Source organism: Falco peregrinus, chromosome 2 (assembly GCF_023634155.1).
Source record: "Falco peregrinus isolate bFalPer1 chromosome 2, bFalPer1.pri, whole genome shotgun sequence".
NCBI lineage: Eukaryota > Metazoa > Chordata > Aves > Falconiformes > Falconidae > Falco > Falco peregrinus.
In genome coordinates, this window is record NC_073722.1 from 36,122,725 (window position 1) to 36,135,000 (window position 12,276).

Below are 12,276 nucleotides of genomic sequence, written 5' to 3' on the forward strand. Positions count from 1 at the left end.
TGGCGTGGTTAGAAATAAGATTTTCAGGCTAGAAGTACATGCAAGTTTTAGTGGATCAATATTGGCTTCAGAAAAAAAAGAAACAGGTAAGTGATTTAGTGATTACCGATACGGTTCAGTTTTTGTCTTTCTGCTTTCCTTCTCTCGCTTGGTCAAGGGAACCCTCTTCCATAGCATACTCCAATCCCACGCTCCTCTAGCAAACCCATCTTCGTCACCACCCCCTTGCGGCACAATTTTATAAGTGTTGCCATCTATGACATCTATAAGTGGCACAGTGCATGTGGTTCTGCAGGGTGGCGGATGGTGACAGGGAAGATGCAGTTATGTGCAAGGACCCGCATGGCACACGTGCACCGACCGTAGTTCATGGGAAAAGAGGGGGGGAGGGAAAAACGAAAGGGTTTAGACAATTATTCGTTATGATTCACAGTATGTAAACAGTTCTTTTTACCGATAAGGCTCAGTTTTATGTTTTCGTTTGGACTTTTCCTTGTGGCTTAATGGAATTCGTTTCCACAGCAAACTCCAGTCCCAGGCCCCTCTGGCAAAACCATCTTCATCCCCACCTTGTTGTGGCTCAATGGAATAATCATTCCCATCTATGTAATCTATTAGAGGTACAGTACATGTAGTTCTGAAACATTTATAGAAGGGAAAGAAAGAGCAAAATACAATTTCAGAAGAGTAATCTCTCTAATCTGCAATTTACACCATTAAATATTAAGCTCATAGAGCAGCGTACATAAAAAGTCACTTGTGAACATATTAAGAAGTGAAGCCTCATTAGAAGAAAAAAGAGAAAGTCCTTTCTTTATGTTGTTTTAAGAGGTTCTGAAAGCAGAAATGCTTTCAGGTCTGAATTTAGGTCTGAAATGCGAATATATCAACTTGTTTATCAGTACTTTTTCCTTTATATGTACTTCTTGACATTGGTCTTCTAACAAAGCACTGCTGCAGGCAACAGAAGAACTCTTAGAAGGCTAGGGTTCTCACAGTATTACTATTTCCTGTAATTTCTATTCATATCAGATCTCAGCTATCAACATGTACGATAAGCTCTTAGCTTTTACTAGTGTAAACATGGATTTTCACTATTCTGTGCTATTCAACTGCCCTGCAAATCCAACCTCACAAGATAAAAAAACATTACTGGTGCTCTCCTGGCAGCAGTCTTCAGTAGAATTTTTCCTGTTCGGTTTGTAACATGCTCCTTATTGTGATCTATCACATACAATATTCACTAAAGAAAAGACATTATCTTGTTATTCTCCCCAGATTTTCCAAATGAGTTTCACAGTGACCAAACCTGGAGCATTTCCATCTTCTTAAGTCAAATCCTGTGGAAAGAAACGTAAGCGTGCGCATGGAAGAAATGCGCATGCTGTGCTCTTCTTTGAGGCAGAGGCAGAAGCAGCAGCACGCTGCATCCAAGGTACCAGGGCTTGGAAGAAGGCTGCTGAGCGCTGCCCTCTGTCATTGTGTGCCTCGGCATCGGAGGTCCTCCTGTAATCTCCCCTTCTGTGGGCAGTGCTGAGGAACGCCTCTAAAGCTGCCTGCTCTCACCGGCCTTTCTTAAGTAAAAGAGTAACACACACTTGATGGAAGCACACAAGCATTTCCATCTCTCTAGAATCCTGGCCCAAATAAGAGTCTTGAAGCTGAGTTACAGCCTTTAAAACACACAAAAACCAGCTCTTCAAGAAGGTTCTGGTAGTATAACAGGTTAACAAATAGTTTTTAGGACTAAGCAGTTATTGTATGGGATTGAGGAGTATAAACAAGCACATGGTTTCCTAAACACACATACTCTCTGACCACACAAGCTAAGCTCGTGGTGGCACCCAGCAACAACAGCATTTCAACAGCTGGAAGCAATGAAGGCCCTGGGGATCCCCCCCCTCTGTCACCTCTTGCAGATGCCACTGCACAGCGCAGGCTTTTCCACCACGGCCTCCTAGGCGTGCGCCTGGGCTTGTGGCAGAGATAGGCTCAAGCTCTGGCCTTGGTTCGCTACAGACAACGCTCCAAAGCACTTCAGAGGAAACAAGTAAGACCATAGTGCAAGACCAAATATGAGAAAGTTATAAAACTCTTGCGATCACAGGGTCTTTAAATCCCCCTTAAATCAAAACACTTACTGCTATTTTTGCTCTACCAATAATCACATTTTTGTTTATTTTGTTTAATCAGGCCCCTTATTCAGGCAGAAGAGAACATTTTTATCAGTTCCTCAGATTACTGCAAAAGACAAGAGCTTTACACTAAGCAAAATATTCAGTATGCCTATTAAAATACACTAACCGGAGTTTTTTTGCCTGACTTTTCCTTCCTCCTTACATAGCTTTTATGCTGGGAGATACAATCATCATATAGCAAATATTGATATAGTTTGATATAGATATATATATTGATAAGGGTGTAAAACATATTTGAAAAGTGAAGATAGTTACTGTAACTCTTTCTTCCTAAGAGGCCAGACACTGGAAATAACAAAAGAACATTACCTGTCCTTAGATATAGGAGCTATAAGTGGCGCATACCAATTAATTCCCACCTCACAATGGGCATCAAGGTAAACCAAAACCTTCAAATGAAAAAAAACAATTATATTTCTGTATACAAGATAAGAATGATTTAATTAAGCATATTTACATTGAAGTACTTTTATATTATAAGCAAAAAAAAGATTAAATGAGTAAAATTAATCTTTTCTTAAAACAAAGTAAATAATACAATACTACGTTTTAACATGTCTCTTTGAACAGAGAACCACCACCGCCTCTCCCCGTCAAAAAAGAAAAAGACAGACTTGTGTGTGAACTGGCTCCTACCTGTCCAAGTTTAGCCTTCTGGGCTCCAATGCTCCTAGCTTGGATTAAACCTTCTCTCCTCTCATTTCGAAATACCTTTACAAGGCCATTCCACTGCTTAATATACTCATCCAGCCTCTCTTGTAAGTGTGCTATTGAGTAACAGAGAAAAACAATTATTTTGGCGAGGTTTAATAATAAACGGTTTTGTACTCTTAATATAACCCAAATCCAACTCTACTTAAAAATGTCTACAGACATTAAGAGAATCTTTAATTGAACTGCTCATACCACTGCTCACAAACAGTAAAACCGAGGAGATCAAGACTTGGAACTCTCTGACTTCATGGCACGGGTTTGTCTCTGGCACATCTGAAGAAAAAGCAGCTGAATTGGTTGGCCACGCCACAGGGGACCTGGATGGACAATTCCCAGCCACTTCAGTACATCACATAGTGGCTTTCAGGTCTTTGTCTGTATTTCAACCAGGCAGAGAAGTTTTTACACTTCAGCACATGGTCTTTCCTCATCAGATAATGCCACATACACAGTTGCAGGCACTACTTTTCAGTTAAACATTTCTCTTCACTCACTTGCTGCCTCGCAAAACTTTCTGTCAGTCTATTAAATCTGGAAACCTGAGACAGAAACTCACCACACTCAAATTATTGCCCTCCTTCATCTAGACCTGTTCCCTCTTGGGGTTGGTGTGGTCTTTTGCTAATCTTCTAATGAAATAAGAGTAACTGGAGGGCCAGAATTGCAGTGAACGAGCTGTGGCTCATCACAATGATGAGACAAGAAACCTTTAGCCAAAGGGAATTGGTCAATAAAGGGATGAGTAACCGCATAAGAATCAAGACGGGCTATGCTTAAATGGTTACAGATTTGTATTTGCACATTGTTTTTTGCCAAACTAATCTGGAAACCACATTCCTACCACACAATTTGAAAAAGAATCCTAGTGTTGCATAATATTTTTGCACAGATGATTCTGTTGAGAAAAGTCACAAAGGCAGAAGGGCTGGCAGTCAGGCGCTTGTTGTTTGAGGCTATGCTGATTTAGCTACTGGTGTTCGTTTAAAATCTATTTTTGTACTGAGAGGCTCAAAAGAATTGTCTACAGTTTCTGTTTCTCTCAGTTGGGAACCAAAATAAGCCACCTAAGCTACAGCTGAGGCAGTCATGCACTGGCTTGCACCCGCTCCAAGGGGCTGTGAGACGCCATGCCTGTGCTGATCTAACAGCAAGAGGGGATGTGCAGGGTGAAAGGAGAAGGACGTCTCTTTCAGCAGCAACAAGCCATCAGGTTGCTTCCCCAGCAACATTTTCTGCACCCTGAATGAAAATGATTGAAGTCTGGAGCTTGCTGCAACTTACATTTCAGTATGTTTTATATTCTTGCCAACAGTATCAAAACCACTCTAGTTCAAACAAAAGCTACATGTAAATAATGGATGGAAATGGTATTTTTTGGAAGTGAAGTTTCCAAACTTGAAAATTCAGCAATTCTACCAGAGAACAATCTTCTGAAACCACTATCTTTTAATATTCTTACTGTAAGTTTTCTCAACCAAAAGTTCTACATATCCTCTTCTCCTTTCCCATGCACATTTACAATTCCTTTTGTAAATACTTGTGCGTTAGGAAAACTTCAAGGGTACATAAATATCAAACAAGAGAAAAAACAGTTTTATCCCATCTGCTGTACAGAATAACATGCCATGTAATAGATGTAGAATACATGATATGATAGCTGTGATATACATTTTTATAGGATAAAATCAACAGAGTTATGAGGTCATGCTGAAGTGGTACTAAGAGAATCTTTATACCACACATTATTTATTCTACAAATTCCAAGTACATGTTACAGAAGGGACTGTCAGGAATGCTTTAAAGATTTAAAACCTAAAGCTATTTCCAGCTCTCCTGCCTATGATGCCAAATGTTTTAGTTATCTAATGTTCAACTATGTAAGGCTCACAGGGAGCTGTAAAAACCTGTCATATTGATTGTGTAAAGCTTTTCTACAGTACAAGTCTCAGGACTTCACAGTCCATTATCCAAAACTGTGCCAGGGTTAGCAGCAAGTGCTATTTCCCACAGGAAAATGGAATTTTCTCTCTCCCTCATACTACAAAGCCTGCATGACAGTAGTGTATAAAATCCTGATCCTGATACAGTAAGAAACAGTGTTTGGCCAGCGGTACATTTTGTTCACCTAGAACACGTATTTATGGTATCTGTCAACAGCTTTACAGCACTCTGTTTTTTTGCTTAAAAATGTATATTTCACCTTTCAAAATATTATAACCATCAATCTGGTCTCCCGTTGTTTGGGTTGCTCTCTCGTGCCTCAGTGCATGATTAAAGCACGAATCTTGTGTTTTTTAAAAACACATCCTTTCTCCAAAAGATCTTAGGCATTGCAGATTACAAGGCGAGGAGGCAGAAAAAAGCTTTTTTTCCCCTTGACACACGAATGTCAGTTTGAAAACTAGAAAATTGGTGTCAGAAATCCTCCCAGCTGCCTCCGAGTTTCCTGTACTGTAACACTACTAACGTGGGGTGCTCAGCTTTAACACAAGCACTGTTCACAAGCACAAACTGCTTCAGTTTCCCCACTGCAAGCACTGTTAAGTTAATAAAATTAATGTTACCTGTCTGAGCTTGTTACTTCCCCTTTGGTTATCTTATGTGATGCTACATCACTGGGAAATACAGACAGCAATCAAGAAAAAATAGGTAAATGCAAAAGGTGGAAAAAACTTTTAAATGCTACTAGGAACACTGGTATTTGCCTCACACTCACTCTTTACAGGTGTACGGGTTACAAAAGTGAGCTGCACCAACTGAGATATGGACCTCTATGCTTCAGAAAGAAGGAACACTGGTACCTACACACATAACAAGTAGTCCTTGAAGACCTGTCTACACAACTGTATTTGTAGGGAGCTTCAGAAAACCTGGTGTTATGAATTCTCATTGCGCTTCCAGAATAGCTGCACCCTCCGCACAGCTAGCACTCACAGCAAAATGAACTGCTTCTACAAGAAATACAAGAAAAAATGAAAACCCCCTCCTCGCGTACAGCAGTGCGGCCACACTAACACTGCGGTAGAAGATGCTGCAACACTTCTTGGACTCCTAGCATGCATTAATACAGACATCTCCACTGAAAATATCAGAACTAGCATCATTTGATTAGCTTGGTGACATCTTCTTGTTACTATTCCCTTTCTGTTTTGACAAAGGAAATTTGCCTGAGCAGAATTCAGCACATGTCTCCACACAGTTCTTCACAGTCAAACCTCGCTGTTTGCAGAAGAGATTAAGGAAGGAAGGGAGAGCGTCATTCAGCAAAAAGACTGCTCCCAACTGACTTTATACAAAGAATTACAATGAAAAGAACATTTTCCAAGCACTGCAACTGTTCTTCCCTGTAAGGCATAACATATATAGGCTTCTATGCAACTGTTAACTCCCTTCCGATGAAAGAGCATTTCTTATAAAGGACAGGCAGGGCTCTTTATGAGCCAGCCTTCAGAAGTGTTTGCAACTGCTGTGCTCCATTTTAATTTCATATTGCTGGAGAAGGTGCAGCTAAGAAATACAGACAGCCCTGCTGAGTGTGAGCAAACAGCTACCCAGTCCAGCAACTGTGTCCCTCAACACTGGTCTCAAAGAGCGTTAAGATCCTCTTTGTTGGGTAGAAAGGCAGATATGACGTGGGCAGTCTGAAAGCAGGTGGGGAAGGAGAAAATCCTGTATCTGTGCTGTCAGCACTGCTTTTCTTCTGGCTGAAAAAGCAAAAAGCCACCAGCAGCTCTGCCATGATTAAGAGTGTTTGTGTTTTGCAGCTCTCCTAACAACTGGAAATCTCTTCAGGCGGCTTGGCACGCTTCACAGCCTGTATTAGTTCATGCTTCTCTCTGGGGAGAAAGAAGTGGAGCAAGATTCTACTGTCTTGGCCATTTTTCATCTAGAATGCAATTTGAATTATTGAAATTAAGTTAATTATGTTTACCAAGTAATAGCCTAAAGCAGTCTGAAGAATTATTATAGCGAAACCGTATAGTTGCAGCAAGGTGTTCAGAGCCATTCCAGTCCATGCTTGTTTTCCAGTCACTCATACATGAGAAAATTGCATCTTGAGCTTTCTTCACTGAATTTTATGATTCAGGAAAGTTATTTGGGAAAAAGAAGTGTGGGAAATACAGAGACAAGGGTCTGCTGGACGTTAGGTCCAGGTTAGCTGTATCTGCTAATTATTCATATATGAGTAGAATGCATAAGTAAATTCTGTATTTCAAAATAAATTTCTTGAAAAATACTGCCTTTATTTAACAATCGTCATATATTGGAAAACTGTAGAACAAGTTGTTACGCCAGACAACCTCATTCCATGAATTACATACACATAGCACAGAGTCAGCTACAACTCATGTGAAACCCAAGTACTGAGTCCAACTATTTGTAAAATCTGGTAATTTTTCTAGAGACCATCAGTGTCACAGTTATTTTATACACCTAACTCAGACCCTGAATAGCTCTAAAGAAAGGCTGTGATCCCAGCTGAAAAGGAAAAACACAGCACATGTCTGCTGACTGAATTATTAAAATTATATCTCTTAGGACAGAAGATATTTTTGTTTTATAGTGTGTATGTATATCTAAGCAAAATTCTCAACAGCTGTTAGAGGATACAGGAGACTATATAATAGCATTCAGTACCTTTATCAGACTAAGTCAGATATAGTCAAGTTCACAATACAAGTAACTTTTCCTCTTCTGTAAAAACAAACAGAAAATGATACCTACCTACCTACAGGCATGATGTAAAAATTAACATACAGTAACTATTTTTAATAGTGATTTTTACTGAAAAAAGGCAACCTCAACTATGTGGTGAGTTCAGTTTTTGACTTTATAGTGGGTATACCTGAAGAAAACAACTCCTCCCATGAGGCGGGAACTGGGAGAAGCTCAGATCACTTGACAAAATGGGGAGTTTCAAAACAGAGTCATCTGCTTTCCACGCCACTACCCAATTCAGCTATTATAAAAAAAAGACGGTAAAAGGAACATACCCTATGCTGCTGACCAGTTCAAACTTGCCTGTGCTTCTACAAGCCATCGTTATCACTGTCTAGAAGAGACTGTCATCCTGCACACTTGAAGGTATGTTTTTATTTATGCATCTACTCTTCTCTGTCAACTTCTATTCAAGAACTATGCTGCAATAAAGTGTTGCAGAATGTGCAGCTTTGGTGCACTTTTCCAAAATTTGTTTAAACTTTAAAACCAGACAGATTTCCTGCACATCAATCACCTTGTATCTCTCAGCATACCACTTTCAGTTTTTCTCTGTAGTCAGCCTTGATTTGCAATAACATTGAAGATATCACCATTAATGGAAAGAAGTCAGTGTATGTTTATATTTATAAGAATCACACATACATTCTGACTATAAACCAAGACCAGAATGTATATTACAAACGAAGAGGAAAATCTCTGGACTTCTGAAAATGTTGATATGCAGGACTCAAAGAAAGGCAGAAATTAACACATACTTAAATTCTTAAAAGCCCCTCTCCCCAGTAAGAAATAATAAACACCTTAATGTGATGTTAAATTAAAGAATATTGGAAATTAAAAAGACATTGAAAGTGAATCAGAATAGTGCAACAGCCTAAGACACATTTTCATTATAATAAAATAATAATAAAAAAAGAAATAAAGAAGAAAGGAAACTGGATTCCTATATGGAATAAGGAAAGAAATTATTCCTAACAGGCTTAATTCAAACTCCTTCAATACTCTTAAAACTACTTGTTTTCACAAGAGCTAAGAAAGGTACTAGCTACCCCAGCTTTCTACTATATACTACTCCACAGCTGTGGTAGAGAGCCCACCACAAACCCTGTATTTCAAACAGCTGAATACACACAAAGGATTGCCAGTTTTGTGAAAGCTATTCATTGGAGAAGAGCTTTCCCATCACTGAAAACTGAAAGGACTGTGAAGAAACAACTTACTTTTCTTGCAGAGTCAACTCAATCCATGGCAGGTAATAAACTAAAAGGAAACTTTTTAAAGGGAAAAAAAAAAGTTTCCTTTTTTACAAGTAGTGTGTTAATATTCCAAGTATACCTTTGTTGCTAAAATCATCAATCAGCACAATTTCTGCCAAGTATTTCCTTGGTGTTCTCTTAATGACACTGTGGACTGTCCTCATGAGCGTGGACCATCCTTCATTATGGAAGACAATGACAACGCTGGAGGTGAGCAGGTTATCATCATAATGCCAGTATTTGCATCTGTAAAAAAGATAACGATTTTATTAGTTTTCACATCATAATTTACAGAATTGCTTAACACCACCTTTATGTAAATTAAATCTTCACTGATGGCTCTCCTTCGGATTAAAGAGAAACAGGATATGAAAGGTAATATAGCTTAAGTGTATCACAGAGATATGAGGCCCTCAGAGGAGCTTGCTTTCAGCCAGCGAGCCTTTTTTCCTCCTGAAGGAGGTAGGATGCAGCTGGTGAAGAATGACTCCTGCTTCAACAGCTACCTGCTTCCTCCTATGTAGCTGGATGGCATTGCATGGACCCTGCTGAGACACAGCCCTACCACAGCACCACAGCTGCCACCTTGCTGTTTGTGCAGCCGGGAGAGAACACTGGAAGAAAAGCCCCAAACTGCAACTGTTGAGACCACAGAATCATGGAATGGCTTGGTTTGGAAGGGACCTTAAAGATCATCCAGTTCCAACCTCCCTGGGCAGGAACACCATCCACTAGACCAGGTTAATATTTATTAATCACATTTATCAACAATGGATTTAATTTGCAATTGTAACATCTATTTTCCCATCTGCATCCCTAAATGAGACTGTTCACCGTCTCCCTAATTACAACCATTCCAGGTATTTCCTTACCTGGAAGTCTCCCTACGTGATCACTAGCCCCTTTTCCAACTGTGGTAATACAGTTGGAAACCACCAAACCCAGAGACATTGCACTTTTGATTTCAATGGGCCAAGACTTCCTTTTTTCATCTTTCTTCAAGTGGAGTCACTACTAGAGAGAATCTGACTTTTCAAAGACAACCGTCATGCATTAAAAAATTATTCATGACAAACAGAAACTTCTGTATGAGGCTGAACAAGGCTCAGTGCCGGGTCCTGCACCTGGGTCACACCAGCCCCACGCAGCGCTGCAGGCTGGGGCAGAGCGGCTGGGAAGGGCCTGGTGGGAAAGGGCCTGGGGGTGCTGGGTGACGGCCGGCTGGGCAGGAGCCAGCTCTGTGCCCAGGTGGCCGAGGAGGCCAACAGCATGCTGGCCTGGGTCAGAAACAGTGTGGCCAGCAGGACTGGGGGAGTGATCGTCCCCCTGTACTGGGCACTGCTGAGGCCGCACTTCAAATCCTGTGTTCAGCTTTGGGCCCCTCACTGCAAGGAAGACACTGAGGTGCTGGAGCTTGTCCAGAGATGGGCAACGGGGCTGGTGAAGGGTCTGGAGCACAAGTCCTATGAGGAGCAGCTGAGGGAACGAGGGTTGTTCAGCCTGGAGAAAAGGATGCTCAGGAGGGACCTTACTGCTCTCTACAGCTGCCTGACAGAGGCTGTAGGCAGGTGGGGGTCGGTCTCATCTCCCAGGTAACAAGCGACAGGACAAGAAGAAGCGGCCTCGAGTTGTGCCAGGGGAAGTTTAGATCAGATATTAGGAAAAATGTTTTCACTGCAAGGGTGGTCAAGCTTGGAACAGGCTGCCCAGGGAGGTGGTGGGATCACCATCCTTAGAAGTGTTCAAAACCGTGTAGATGTGGTGCTCAGAGGCACGGTTTAGTGGTGGACTTGGCAGTGCTATGTTAATGGTTGGACTTGATGATCTTAGAGGTCTTTTCCAACCTAAATGATTCTATGATTTTAAACTTGCAGACACGCAAACTTCCGTAGTTATATTTCTCTATATACAATAAAAAGTTTAAATACGGAAAAGCATTCCTGTGTTTGAAAAGTATTACCTTAATCACCAGAAATCTCAAGTCTGTGAAAATTAAACATGGAAAGAACTCACGCAGCAGATCTACAGGCATTCAAAGAACATTTCTTTGGTGAAATGGGCCATATTTCACTTATTGTCAGGGAACAGCATCAATAAATATGTATTTCTCACCCACCAGAAAAAAAAGAAATTGGTAGAAACATACTATTAATTTTGGTCCTGTGGGAAAAGAAAATTAGAGAATCAAACCAGTCTATAACTAAGCCTGATCTAATAAGGCATTTCTTCTCTTAGTCAGGCATGCTGTAAGCAACCTCTGAAATGGCACGATCTCTACTAGTATGGTTTACTAACTAAAATCCTCCAGCTCCAATGTTTCTATGCCTGAAGTAGCTGCAGCTACTCATATTTATAAACTGCCAATATACAAGTGCTAGACTGTTTAAAATGCATAGTTCGGGCCACTGCTGCCTTCCTTCCATAGATACCTCTCAAAAGGCTTCAGCCGATTACAGAATGCAATACTTTCATTTGTAGCACAAGCATTTAAGGCTTAAGCTGTCGACAACTTACTTAGTGATTTGCAGATATAAAATGGATATGCTACTTAGGTGTAAAGTTGGCTGTGTGGAAGATTTTCCATCGTGTGTTTAACAACAGATTAATAACAGAACCATGTTGCTTTACACATATATACAGCTGGATAAATTCTGGTGATAGAATTATGTTAAAATGGATGAAAACGGGGTGTTACACGTTCAAAATCGGTGTGCCAGCTGAATGCCATTCAATAGCTCCATGTAAAATGTAGTGAAAATTAATAGCACCTTTTGCCTCAAAGGAGAAGGCAGTATCTGATGCAGGTTGCACCATGCCGCTGACCTGTACTTTCAGCAGTTTAGCTCGGAATTTTTTTGCTCTCCAATTAAAAAGACAGACAGCTAAAACATTTCAGACTGCCTTCAACAAGAGAAACAAAGCAAACCCTGCAAAAATCCCCAGATCTTTTGGTTGCTTATTTCTCCCACTTGCTGCAGTATCACCAAGTCACATTTAAGAACAAAATGGTGAAGAGCGTAAGAATGAAAGACAGCAAGTAACTTAACATAATTCAAAAAAGCCAAATGTATTACAAGAGCCTGAACTGAACAACACATCTGTGAGCAATTTATAAGCATTTTTTGATCTGTATTTAATACATTTTTAAAACATAAAACCAGAGGTCTAGACAGGCTTTTTGCTACATATCCAACTTAATCTCCTCAAATCTGTCAGCACATTTCACCTTTTAAACTTGAAAAATCACGTGTTGCTAAATGTGCCATTTGCAAGCCATAAAAGCACTACATTTATACCTCTAGTAAGATTATACTTTTAGCTTTTTCCAGAGGCTTTATTTCACTTATTGGACAGTCCACAGACTGACTCATCAAGCCCATAAGCTC

The 12,276-nt window shown here is 40.3% G+C and overlaps 1 protein-coding gene across 2 annotated transcripts in view; it reads right to left on the minus strand.

Moving 5' to 3' along the window:
- Positions 1 to 12,276, minus strand: part of GALNT7 (polypeptide N-acetylgalactosaminyltransferase 7) — a 73,985-nt gene that overhangs the window by 15,338 nt on the left and 46,371 nt on the right. Inside the window, exons 3-6 of one of the 2 annotated variants that reach the window (XM_055795319.1) lie at positions 8,970 to 9,136; positions 2,835 to 2,965; positions 2,508 to 2,587; positions 455 to 637 (exon numbers count right to left, since the gene is read on the minus strand). In XM_055795319.1, the coding sequence (XP_055651294.1) occupies positions 455 to 637; positions 2,508 to 2,587; positions 2,835 to 2,965; positions 8,970 to 9,136 (561 nt within the window). Of the gene's footprint in view, positions 1 to 106; positions 290 to 454; positions 638 to 2,507; positions 2,588 to 2,834; positions 2,966 to 8,969; positions 9,137 to 12,276 lie in introns of both variants that reach the window. The other variant, XM_055795318.1, reaches the window with a different exon arrangement.